This window comes from Labeo rohita, chromosome 8 (assembly GCF_022985175.1).
Source record: "Labeo rohita strain BAU-BD-2019 chromosome 8, IGBB_LRoh.1.0, whole genome shotgun sequence".
NCBI lineage: Eukaryota > Metazoa > Chordata > Actinopteri > Cypriniformes > Cyprinidae > Labeo > Labeo rohita.
Window position 1 is genome coordinate 19,773,136 of NC_066876.1, and position 13,368 is coordinate 19,786,503.

The following is a 13,368-nucleotide window of genomic DNA, read 5'->3' on the forward strand; positions in this document are numbered from 1 at the left end:
AATAGAGACACAGTTCAAAATACAAATATTATGTTTAATATTAATGTCAAAATGTAAATCTTACACAGTAAATGTATTTCAGGCTTGATCAGTTGACCTACCATTTTGTTTAAATGTACCGTTTTGAATTCTCAATAATCAGTTATAAACTGTACAATCCCAGAAACTTTAGGTATCAACACTAGAAATTAATTAAAATATTTTGTAACATGACACTAATATTTACACAAGCAGTTTGGTCTTTTTTAGATACTAATACAAAGAACCATGACATGTAAATAAAATAATACAGACATGTGGCTAAATTCATAACATTCTTGTATAAAAATCAATTAGAAATGCGAAATAAAAAATAAATATGAAAAAGCTCTAGAAGACTCTAGTCTTTGCTCTTTGCTCTTGTCACACAGGTCTAAAGCAGGCTCCATGCTGTGCTGAAGCTGTCTGGATGAGGTAGTCCTCCATACGCCTTTCCAGGACAGAGTAAACGTGGCGGAGCTGCTCTCTTGCAGGTGGATGATACAACCACAGCGCTGCCGCCACCACGACCATCAGGAGCAGTAAGAAGAGAAATGTACAGAGCCAGGAACCAAAACATCGACTCTGTTCAGGGAGAAAAAGGTGGAAAATGATTTATGGCGAAAATGTGGAGAATCTTGATACTTAATTTCGTTACATTTGTTAGAATATGTGGCTATCAAAAATATATTCATATATTCAAGTGCATTAAAATTCAGAAAACCAGACTGAAATGAGACTTAATCATGCATGAATGTTGTTTTGACAGAATCTCACCCTGCTGTTTTTCTGCCGTGTCGTCACTGCATTCAGTTCTTCTCTGCATTGGGTCAGTCGGGACTGATAGCTGTAACACTCTTGCTCCAGGGCCTCAAGATCTGCCTGCAGCTCCATGCACTGCAACCGGGTAAATCAAGACAACACTATGTTAAATTATGTCTTATGTTAATGTTTCCACCTTTTTATTTAACGTGGAAGAACTTAAGGTTCATTAGCTGCTATAAGGAAATAACGAGAAGAATAACAACATGCAGTAAATCGAAAAACTGTTTGCACTACAAACCAGTGTGTTCATAATTAAGATAATGCATTAAAATAATATGGCAAGACACACCAATTTGCAAATATCAAGCAGCAAAACAAGCTGTTTTGTACAGCTAAATATAGCTGGACGCGGATGAGACCGGAAGCCAGACCTATAAATTTTACAAATGGCCGTGCCCCCTCTTACAGGAAGAAAAAGGTGGATATAAAAACTTTTCTCAAAGAAAATAAATACTGAAATATAACAGAATAATTGTTTTGTTGGTTTAACTGTTTATTTTATTGCCTTCCCTAAAATAGTGCCAATCCAAGTATGATCACCTCAGTGCACTGTTAGAATTTCAGTGCATCTCTACAGCTTGTTAAATTTTTATTTTCATATTTAAATATATTATGAAGATCCTTGTTTTGCATAGTAGTTAAATTGTAGTTAAGGGAAAAGTACAAACATTAATTAGGAAAGATTTTGAATTAGGATTAAAAATTAATTAAAAAGATTAAAAATTAATAATTTAGTAACGTATTACATTTAAGGCAAGACACCAAAAACAAATACGTAAAAAGAGGTAAATACATAAATAAAAGATTTCACCATATTTATTACCCTGTTCATTACATTACAGTCATTACAGTACAATAAGGTAACTGTTTTGTAATACAAGTTTTCTGAAATATTATGTTTAAATGCAAATGAGGCATTATTATAAAAAATAATTTTATTAAATATTATCATAAACTTCCAAAACAGAAATCTGAAAACTGGATAAACCTAGGTTGAAAATGTTTTCATTTTGTTGATACATTACAGTTAAGATAATAGTTATTGGATATCTCCTTGAATAATTCCATAAATAAGAAAATACTTTAAACAACCAGAAAATATATATATATTTTTTAATTCATATTTTGAGGAATATTTTGAGGAAAACTGTAAAGTTTGCTTTATGTAAAATGCCTATAAAGATATGTATTGTAATATTGAAAAATGAAAATAGTTAAAAGGTTATAAAATAAACACTCATATGTGTATTTCGATATGTTATGGAACCAAAATAGCCCAAAATCCCCAAACTGACCAGTGCATAAAAAAAACAAATAGTTTTGCCTGTACTGTCTTGCCTTAAAGGGATAGTTCACCCAAAAATTAAAATTCTGTCATTATTTACACACCCTCATTTTGTTACAAACTCGCAAGACTTTCGTTCATCTTTGAAACACAAATGTAGATATTTTTGGTGAAATCCAAAAGCTTTCTGGCCCTACATAGAGAGCAACACAACTGACACATTAAATGCCCAGAAAGGTAGTAAGGACATCATTAAAATAGTACATGTGACATCAGTGGTTCAACAGGAATTTTACAAAGTTACGAGAATACTTTGTGTGCAAAGAAAAGAAAAATAATGACTTTTTTCACGAGTTCCATGTGAACTGTGAACATTTCAGTTTAGTTAGGGTCAGAAAGCTGTCGGATTTCATCAAAAATATCTTAATTTGTGTTCCGAAGATGAACGAAGGTCTTACAACCCTTTAATTGAATTTCAGTGATCTCTCTGGCAGATCTTTACCTTTTTTTCTTTCATTCTAAGTCTATGTTCTGTCTCTCCCAGCTGTCTGGCCATGCTGTTATCTGTCCGTAGGAGCTGGTGCAGTCCTGAAGCATCTTCATGTATTTCTGTGTTACTGTCCCACCACTCAGAATTGTGCCCTGCAGGTTTGAGAAATAAAGAGACACAGATAAGGAGAAATATCAAACTACAAGAACTACGAGATTTGAAAGAAATACAAGTTGTGAACTTCTTGGCATAAATTCTTTATCCAAATATCTGATTGAATGTGAAGTGAAAGTCAGTTTTCCAGCACCGGTGAGTTCCTGTAGATGTTCTCTCAGGTTGAGGTTCTCCTCCTCCAGCTCTGAGATGCAGGAATGAAGCTCTGCTCTCTGCTGCTGCAGAGATTCAGCATGTTTTCTCAGCATCTCCTCTTGTTCCACAGAACGCTGGACAAACACATACAAAATTACTTGCTTTTTTTTTCACATACATTTCAGTGTAGTTATGATGGGGTCTAGGGGTTCCGTGGTTTGTCAGCTTTTGCAAAAATCTGTTATGTGTCTAGTCCTTTGATTCTCTCTTGATGGTTTCTATTACAGTGGCTTTGGTGTACCTCCAAGTGACCCTGCAGCTGTAGCATCTGATCGACGCACTCATCCCGCCTCTTCTTCAGCTGACTGGAACCCTCTTTCAGCTCCTCACACAGCCTCTGCCACCGCTCAGACTCTGCCTGTACTGTCTGCAGCACCCCCTGGTGGAAGAGAAGAGTGGGAATGAAAATTGGATTCTTGGAACACAGCTAGGCATTCAAAGGCAAGAGCTCATTTATACATATGGAGGTAATGTTGGTGATTTGTATTATATTTTATATTTGTATTTAGGACTTACCAGGAGATACTCCATCTTGCTCTGAGCTTCCGCCTTCTCATTCTCCGCCCTCTGAATAGCCTTCAGAGCCTTTTGCTCATACTCCTCCCTCTGTTTTTCCATCTTTAGCACCACTTTTTTCACTCCATCCTGAGGAACCTTCTGATAAAGACAAATTGCAACCTTTACCTTTCTGTTTCAAAAAAGTGTCTCTCTGACTTGTACTTATCAAGGGTCAAGTTAAACCGATGTATTATTTTACAACTTAAAAGCAGAAACATATACAACAAACTACTTTAAATATTCAATTATTCAAATTATTTGAAGCAACATATTTTGAAAGTCAGTTCATCTGAATTGAATGCTTTGTAACTTCTCACAGTTGGGTTGGAGCTTTTGCAAAGATGCAGCGTTGCAGTCTTACCTTGATGCAAACCTGCAGCTGAGCCTCCAGAGCTTTGATCTTACTCTTCAGCAAGTCCTCATCACAGCGTGTCTGTGGGAGGAAAAGGAAATGTGTGTGTGTGTCAGTAACAGAGATATAGAGAGAACCACTGAAGCAAGTGTTTTCAGTTTCTGTGCTAATAGTGCATCCTGTCTTATAACGGCCTCCTTAGCATTTTGTTAAAAGCAAACAACCTAGATTATTTAGAATTATGGATTGATTGCTACATATTGGCTCTTGAGAAAAATCTAGAAGTTGTCCTGAACTCAAAATGGAAACATCTGAATAAGGGGCAGGTTTGAAGCACTGCAAAAGTACAAACAAACCCCTCTCTGACACCTACGCTTCTCTCCATTTTGTGTGTGTGAGATAGAAAAAAACATTTCTATTTTTTTCTTAACGAGCCATAAGGTGCCGGATGCTGTTGACCACAAGACCATCCCCCAAGCTTTTCTCTGTATTACTGCTGTCACCAAACCAGGAAATACATCAGTTCGTCAACTGATGAAGCCAGCATTATTATGCAGAGTGACAGCATAGCTAACGTATGAGTAATGACCATGAATTTCAGAATGTATTTATATTTGGTTTGTCTCATTTTGCTTTAATAACCACAGCTCTTGTGCTGTGAACTTCACAAAACTTCATAATTCTGTTCTTCAGCATGAATTAAGACTGATCCCAAGATCATCTTGTGCCTCAATGGAAGCAAGAACATCTGACAGTCTGCACATAGGAGTTCACGTGGTCAGTGTGTTTGATTAGATTTCATAATGTAAGATCTGAAAGATGCTGCAGGGCTTCAGCAGGAAGTAGTTTACTAATGTACCTTCCACAGGTGCTCTGTAGAGTGCAGTAATGTGGCGGCGCTCTTCTGAAGGTTGAAGAGCTTCTTTTTAAGAGCCTCTTCTCTGTGTAAGGCCTCCTGTGTAAGACGTCACATTTCATAATATCAGTAACATATTTTAGTCAGTCAGGAAGCGCTGGTGTTTTTAAATATGAACGTTATGGGTTGTCCTACCTCTAAATAATCAGCCAACTGGTGTATATCCTAAAAACAAGAGGAGAGAAAATAATATGAAAAATGTTATGAATAAATTAAACAACATTAACATATTAAGCAATTTGAGAATATGAAATTGTTTGTATTTAAATGAGCATCAAATTCCTTACTGCTTCTTTGACAGTAACAAATCCAGACCTGAAGGAAGAGAGTTAATAATGCTCCATTAATATTTATAAAACAAGGGCATTGTAATTAATTTTTTACTTTTAAAATACACAGTAAATGTAATGTGACTCACTCAGTCTGAATGCTGGTGGTTTGCAGTGTCTTCTGGGTGTTTGAGAGCTGAGTGAGGTCTTCAAGCAGAACTGTATGAATTATAAACAAAATAATATTTTAAATATTTTCTTAAAATAATATTTTTTTTTTTTTGTCATTTATCATTTTAACATTATAGCAAAACACTTTGAAATATGTATTTTTTTTTCCCCAACATCTGAATAAAAATGTAAAAAAGATAACTGCAACCTTTTATCTCAAAATTCTTACTTTTTTTTCTCAGAATTATGAGATATAAACTACCATTTCTGAGAAATTAAGTCAGAATTGCATTATATAAATGCACAGTTGCAAGTTATAAAGTCAGAATTGCAAGATATAAACAGACAAATCTGACTTTTTTTATATCTTGCAATTGTGACTTTTTTTCTCAGAATTGTGAGTTTGTCTCACAATTTTGACTTAATATTAAATTGTGACTTTTTTCTTTAGAATTGCGAGTTTATACCTCACAATTCTGACTTATAAAAATAATAAATTAGTTAAGTCAGAATTGTGAGATATAAACTCACAATTTTTCCCCTCAAAATGTGACTTTATAACTCGCAATTGCAATTTTATATCTCACAATTCTGACAAAAAAAGTCAGAATTGCGAAATGTGATTTTTTTTCCTTGCAATTGCAAGAAAAAAAGTCAGAATTGTGAGTAAAAAAAGTCGCAATTACCTTTTTTATTTTTTGTTCAGTGGCAGAAACAGGCTTCCATACATAACACTAGCATGTCTTGAAATATTAATCTCACTATTACTTGTTACAGTAAGCAGAACTGAAATATTCATGTCTCTGCTTCAGTTAAAGAGATGTTAGAAATGACCTGGTTGGACCTATGGTTATTCATCAGAAAATTTACTAACCTCGATTCTTTTTCATTTTCCCATGAAGCCGAACAGAATTGAGGACTGGTACTTCCCATTCATCTGATTTCAGGTCATGTTCATCATTCAGTGGAGATGTGGAGACTGTCTTTGGGATCTGGACATTTGATTTCAGTGTTATTATAGAGGGTGTCATTGAAGAATATAACACATTTTCCTGAATTTAATAAATGAACACATTTAAGAAATATAGAACCATAACATTGTTAATCAAAATCAGTCTCAGGCCAAAGACCTGGTTAATCATTTCTCTACCTGCTTTGTAAAGCTAATGCCATCTCTCTGGAGCTTTACATTTTGGCTTGTTATCAAGGGCCGTCTGATTGACGTTAAGGTTTGCGTCATATGGTCCGGTGCACGCAGGGTTTCCCTTGAGTATCTGTGCCTTGGCACTGCAGATAACAGTGCATATGTGCCATGGTCCATTGGTCTTCTTTTGAAGAACTCAAACTGCCTTTTGCGATGCAGTTCGTTTTTAATCCACCTCGTGTCCAGATCTCTGGTGGGACTGCGGCATGATGTCGTGTTATTCCGATGGCTGATTTCTCTGTGCTTCACAGCACGCTGTTCCACTTTATACTCGTAATTTGCGGCCGGTGACCTTCTTTTGTCAAGAGCACCCTCCATTCTGTCCCACTCTGAATGAGTTGAAAACTTTGTGGGATATTTCAAGGCACTGGAATGTCACCTCACAATGTAAATGTACGGTTCCTGAAGTGGCAGTTTCCTGTAATTGAAAAACAACATAGTGTATATCCATCCTTTAGTGGTGCCATATCATTAGATCTCAAAAATAGACCATCCAAAATAAGCGAAATGGCACAAAATGAGGATAATCAACATCAATTGGTGTTAAAATTGGGTACAAACTAAAAAAGCAACAGTTATGCTGTTGTGGGTCACACTTTTGTGAGCTGCAATAAAATCATGTTATAGTGGCTACATATAAAATATTTTATAAAATGCTTATTTAAACATACTTTAAGATGAAGTGTGTCCAGTCATTCACTTCTGTTGTCATATTGTTTCAAAACAGGCATGAACTGAGCTACATGCAACTGAAACAAAAAGGTTCAACCGTCAATGATTGTTTAAAATGCAAACGGTGTTCATATATATGCAGATATCTGCTTAATAATGACTGAAAAATGTCTCTTAGACACAGTATGCAACGAAATATTGATTTGCAACAATTTAAGGCAGTGCATTGACTGAAAATCTACTTTACTTTTCAATACGCTTTTTAAAAATTATTTTAAAAAGCACTTCTTGAAATTATACTTTAAATACATTACTTACAATGTCAAGATGTTGTAATCAAATATCAAGTTGCAACTGAATAACAAGCCTGCATTCAAACAGTTACACCAACAAACAAGCCAAATGCAAGATAAACTAGAACGAGTTTTAGCATATTTGTGTCTTTACATCCTTTAATGAAAGTACCTGTTCTCAGATGTGTCCTTGGAGCCAAAATAATTGTGAAAGCTGAGTCTGAACACTTTGAAGCTTACATGGCACTTGAAAACTAGTTCATTCAACAAAGGGCGGTCTATTTCGTTTGCCTTGCTTGCTTAACAGGAAGTAAGATGAACCTCACAACTTGTATGAGTTCCTCTATCTCAGCAGCCATGCGTATTGAAACTGGTGCCACACACGGATGGGCCCTAAGATTAGGACTGAGGGGTGGTTATATTGGCTGTCTAAATGTAGCAGTAGTGGATAGGGAGGGACTGGAGAAAAAGACAACACAGAATAAATATTCAGTGCAATATCAAAACAAGATTTTAAAATGCAAGCATGCATATGTATAGGTGGACTCATGTTAATATTTATATAAAAACAAATTCACTAGAGCTGAAGAAATAAAGTAAACATTAAATTTTAATTAAAGTTGAAGAGAAACAGACTACAACAAGTAAAGTTTAAAATAGCAGATTGTTAGACTGTTCACTGTACATTTTAATTTATGACATTTTAATTCCCACTGCATCTAAAGAAGATTGAAAATGAACAGCTTATCGATATTAAGACGTATTTAAATGCGTATTGATATTAATTATCATTATTATTATGTTAAATTAGGCTATTTGTGTTCTATAACTTGCAATAACTTTCAAACGTCAACGTCCACTTTATTGTTTTTGTGGTAAACTGACGCCATCTGCAGGAACCAGGCGTTACAGAGTGCAGAGTTTCCCGGATGTGACAGATCGCTGGTTTTTCTAACATCTCGCGATATCTGAGGCGAGAGTTCCTCATCCTTGGTCTAGAAGGGCACACAGAGCCCGGTACAGAGACGTTTCGGCTGGGGATCCTGTTATTCACCCGTTAAAACATGTTGTCGAGGCTGGTGCTCGTTTCAGGTGGGTGATTTATTTAATGAAAAGCATTCTTAACTGTTCCCGTTGATCGTGTGGATGAAATAGACGGTTTTATGAGGGAATGTGAAGTTGAAGGGTAACAGGCCGCACGGTGTGAATGGCCGCACATGAACCTGCAGCGAAATGTGTTTTATCTGGTCTAATGAAAGCATATTATAATTCTAATGACGTTTAAATGCATTAAATTCTAGGTTTTATGCTCAAACAATGGTTGCTGTATGAGGACGATCGTCGAGTTGTTGTGCTTTCAGTATGTCCTTGTATTGAGTTGTTTAGCGGTTAGCTGAGAGCTAACGCCACATTCAAACTTTACCACTTATTATATTACGTGCGTAATGATTTACATTTTCATATATAGCAACCTTTATTGATTATTGATTTAGATGTGCAAATTAACAAATGATCTCAGATTTTTGCCTTTCCTAAGCTGACGGCTTGTAACGTCTGTCATGTGTGCAAGGACGTTTATTTTACTATATCTGCACTGAGCCAAAATTATGTGGAGTTTTTATTTACAGTATGTTGAACTAATGGCATGTAGACAATAGGTTTTAGACGTGACTGCTGCAAAAGATGAATTCATTCATTTTTTTCCCAACGAATCATTGATTCTTTTGATGAAATCACAGCTGCACTTAAACCATACATTGACATTGAGATTATTTTCAGTCTTTTTCTAACTGCCCTGTTTTCTGTTTCTTGTAGGTCATTCCCTGAAAAACAGTGGATCCTTTGGCGCTTGGTGTGTAAAATCTTTAAATCAATAGTTCACCCAAAATGAAAGTTGTGTCATTAATTACACACCCTAATTTCGTTCTAAACCCATAAGATCTTCGTTCATGTTTGGAACACAAATTAGGATATTTTTGATTTAAAACCCAAGAGCTTTCTGACCTTGCCTAGACAGCATTGCAACAATTTTATCGATGTCCTTAACTACCTTTCTGGGCCTTGAACATGGTAGTTGCCTTGCTGTCTATGCAGTTTCATAAAGCTCTCAGATTTCATCAAAAATATTTAAATTTGTGTTCTGAAGATAAACAAAGGTCTTACGATTTTGGAATGACATGAGAGTCAGTAATTAATGTCACAGTTTTCATTTTGGGGAGAACTATCTCTTTAATTCTTTTAGTCAGTGCTGTCTATGTCAGTCTGAAGTTAAAGAGAACTAGGAAACAAATGACCGTCAATGACATCCATAGACCTCTAACCCTGTGCTTCTTGTACTCCTCAGCCTGGTTCAGGCCTCTCGTTCCTTTCATCAGTCCTCCCAGAGTCTTGCTCCAGTACCCCCTCTGCCCGAGAAGGGAGGAAAGGTCCGACATGGCATCTTTCCGGAGGAGCTTTTCACACTGCTGTACCCCAAGACCGGTGTGACAGGTGGGATTGTGAGCTTTATTGCCTCCTTTCCTAGTGTTTCCCTGTTATCCAGGTTTCTGTTTGTCTTTTCAAAAGTTCAATCTAATTAAGAATTATTGAAGTATCTTTATGCACAAATTTACCATACAACAACAGTTCACAGAGATTAGGTCTGTCATGTTACAAAATTAACAAATTCACTTGTTGTTTTGCTAATTGCATATCACAATTCTGTGTTATATAGATGAGTAGTGCAGTCCTACCTTTGTGATAAGTAGATTGATAATAACATTATTCACTAATAATCCCTTCAACCAAAAGATTATTTTTTGTTAACAGTGAGCAAGAGCCAGTACATTGATACACATATTCTGTTCTGTTTGCAGGGCCTTATATGCTGGGCACCGGTCTGCTCCTCTACATGCTGTCTAAGGAAATCTACGTAATCAATCACGAGACCTTTGCTGCCGCATCAATCGGTGCAGTCGTCATTTATGGCATCAAGAAGTTTGGGCCCAGTGTGGCTGCCTTTGCCGATAAAATCAATGAGGTGCAGAAAGTGTTTTGTGTTTGACATCAGTATCACAAGTAATTGTGCAGATAAACAACTGCATTTTGTTAAACTAAAATATTATCTGCTGATACATTGTCAGTTAAAAGTTAAGAGATTTTAATGTTTTTTTTTTTTTGTTTGTTTGTTTGTTTTTAAGAAATATTTTCTGCTCACCAAGCCTGCATTTATTTGATCCAATAAATTGATTTTTACTATTTAAAATAACTGTTTTCTATTTGACTATATTTTAAAATGTAGTTTATTCCTGTGATCAAACCTAAATTTTCAGTATCATTACTCCAGTCTTCAGTTTCACATGATCTTTCCGAAGTCATTGTAATATGCTGTTCAAGAAACATATTTTATTATTATTATTATTATCATCAATATTTAAAACAGTTGAGTAGGTTTTTTTTTTCAGGATTATTTGATGAATGGAAAGATCCAGAGATCAGCATTTATCTAAAATAAAAGGCTTTTGTAACATTGTACACTATACCATTAAAAGCTTCAGAGAAGTCAGAGAAATTAAATAGAAATGAGAAATTACAGAAATTTAATACTTTGCTTCTAAAGTGATGATAAAGACATTGTTACAAAGGATATCTATTTCAGATAAATACTGTACTCCTGAACTTTCTGTTCATCAAAGAAACCTAAAAAAAATTCTACTCAGCTGTTTACAACATCATAATAATAATAATAATAAAATAATAAATGTTTTTTGAGCAGCAAATCAGAATATTACAATGATTTCTGAAAAATCATTTGGCTTGGAGTAATTATGCTAAAAAAAATCAGCTTTGAAATCACAGGAATAAATTACATTTTAAAATATATTTAAATAGAAAGCGGTTATTTTAAATATTAAAAATATTTCAAAGTTGTACCGTTTTGCTGTACTTTGGATCATATAAATGCAGGCTTGGTGAGCAGAAGAGACTTCTTTAAAAAACTTTAAAAACTTACTGTTCAAAAACGTTTTACTGGTAGTGTATATGTGATGATGCGAACAGTTACTCCAAAGATTGTCACTAAGGGATTTGTTTGACTAATATTTGGTCCTTTGCAGGATAAAGTGGCAAAGGCTCAGGAAGTGAAGGATCAGGCCATGGCTAGCCTAGCTCAAGGCATTGAGGATGAGAAGAAGGAGCAGTGGAGAGTAGAAGGAAGACACATGCTCTTTGATGCCAAGAGGGTGAGGAAGACCGGATACCCAAAGAATGTCAAAGATCGTCTGTGACTTTCTTTACTATCCATGAATATCAAAAATCCACATTTGTATTTACATTTAAATTTGGAATTATTTTCAATTAATATTTAGAATGGTCTAGTTTTGCGACGCTTCTTTTCCCATCTTCCAATCAGAACAATGTGGCTATGCTACTGGAGACCAATTACAGGGAGCGGCTGCACATGGTGACCAATGAGGTGAAGAAAAGGCTGGACTTCCAGGTGGAGCTTCAGAACCTGCACCGCCGCATGGAGCAGGAGCACATGGTGAACTGGGTCGAACAGAGCGTCATTAAGAGCATCACCCCACAGCAGGTACGGGGAATATGCTATAAATAAATAGTAAATAAAAGCTGAATAAATAAGCTTTCCATTAATGTATGGTTTGTTAGGATAGGACAATATTTGCCTGAGAAACAACTATTTGAAAATCTGGAATCTGAGAGTGCAAACAAATCAGAATATTGAGAAAGTCACCTTTAAAGTTGTCTAAATGAAGTTTTGATATATTTACAGCAGAAAATATACAAAATATTTTCATGGAACATTGTCTTTACTTAATATCCTAATGATTTTTGGCATAAAAGAAAAATGTATCATTTTGACCCATACAATGTATTGTTGGCTATTGCTACAAATATACCTGTGCTACTTATGACTGGTTTTGTGGTCCAGGGTCACAATTGTGTTTGAATATAAATGCTACTTCAGTCCAAAATCTATATACAAGAAGTAATTTTTAGCTTAGCCTCTAGATGGAGACTCTGTACTCAAGTCACTCAGCAGTTATAGTAACAGTGTAATTGTTACAATATGTGGACAGGAGATTTTAAAGGAAAAGGTTTTTTTTTTTTTTTTTTTTTTCCCTTTCTTCATGGTTTGAACATTTAACGATCATTGATTTTTAGGTTACACTTTATTTTAAGGTGGCTTAGTGCTCATGCAGTAATAGTGAGTAACATGCTGCAGGGTTTGGTTTAGGGTTAGTAGATTGTAAGTATGCACACTTTACTGTTATTACTGTAGTATGTACATGTAGCATGCATAACAAGGCTACCCTATTTTAGACCAACTTTACCCATGTATGCACCTGTACTAACTACAAAATAATTTATCTGATATTATTACTTTCTTTGTCTTTAAACAAACTCAATTTTTGTTTGTGTCTTTCAGGAGAAGGAAAGCATCGCCAAGTGCATTGCAGATCTGAAGGTCCTGGCCAAGACCACTCAGGCTCGGGCTACAGTATAGGTCTCTGTTAACTTCCACACTAAAGCCTCCTGTTTTCATTCTTAATGAACCCTTTCCTCGTGAACATGCCAGTCTGGCAGCGTCGTCAAAAGTGTACATACCCGTATTAAATAAAAGATTTGGTTATTCACTAAATGCTTTTTCTGTCTTTTTTTTGTGTGAGGATTTGTTGAACACCGGCTCTGTGTTTTGTAGTCTTGACATTAATAGTTTAAATGTTTTGTTGAGCTGTGAGGTGACATTAGTAATATGAGAACTGAACAGATTAATTCATATCTTTCACAATGCATCTGCAAACAAATGATTCATTGTAGTAGCTATGGCCCAAATACTTATATTTATTTTGAACATAATTTTTAATGGTTGACAAACATTATCTTTCTTTTAAAATATGCTGTTGGTTTAATCTTTTATGTAATACAGCAACATGCATTTAGAGT

The 13,368-nt window shown here is 35.3% G+C and overlaps 2 protein-coding genes across 4 annotated transcripts; one reads left to right on the forward strand and one right to left on the reverse strand.

The window, feature by feature from the left end:
- Positions 1-13: 13 nt before the first annotated feature.
- Positions 14-7,778, reverse strand: LOC127170084 (TRAF3-interacting JNK-activating modulator). Of its 3 annotated transcripts, none has more exons than XM_051117850.1 (15): positions 7,595-7,778; positions 7,129-7,206; positions 6,404-6,875; positions 6,128-6,305; positions 5,232-5,301; positions 5,101-5,128; positions 4,949-4,978; positions 4,757-4,852; positions 3,907-3,978; positions 3,504-3,644; positions 3,229-3,366; positions 2,926-3,061; positions 2,631-2,770; positions 796-915; positions 14-603 (listed from the first exon to the last, which is right to left on the reverse strand). In XM_051117850.1, the coding sequence occupies exons 3-15, from the start codon at positions 6,773-6,775 to the stop codon at positions 403-405; spliced, it is 1,722 nt and encodes a 573-aa protein (XP_050973807.1). In that variant the 5' UTR covers positions 6,776-6,875; positions 7,129-7,206; positions 7,595-7,778; the 3' UTR covers positions 14-402. The 3 variants fall into 3 exon arrangements, with proteins under 3 accessions (XP_050973807.1, XP_050973809.1, XP_050973808.1); XM_051117852.1 differs by having other exon boundaries at positions 6,128-6,245; positions 7,595-7,777; XM_051117851.1 differs by lacking the exon at positions 7,129-7,206.
- A 572-nt stretch (positions 7,779-8,350) lies between these two features.
- On the forward strand, positions 8,351-13,063 carry atp5pb (ATP synthase peripheral stalk-membrane subunit b). Its single transcript, XM_051117856.1, has 7 exons — positions 8,351-8,514; positions 9,238-9,274; positions 9,767-9,912; positions 10,278-10,441; positions 11,517-11,642; positions 11,813-11,992; positions 12,851-13,063. Exons 1-7 carry the CDS (start codon positions 8,487-8,489, stop codon positions 12,926-12,928), a joined length of 759 nt encoding a protein of 252 aa, XP_050973813.1. The 5' UTR covers positions 8,351-8,486; the 3' UTR covers positions 12,929-13,063.
- The last annotated feature ends 305 nt before the right edge of the window (positions 13,064-13,368 follow it).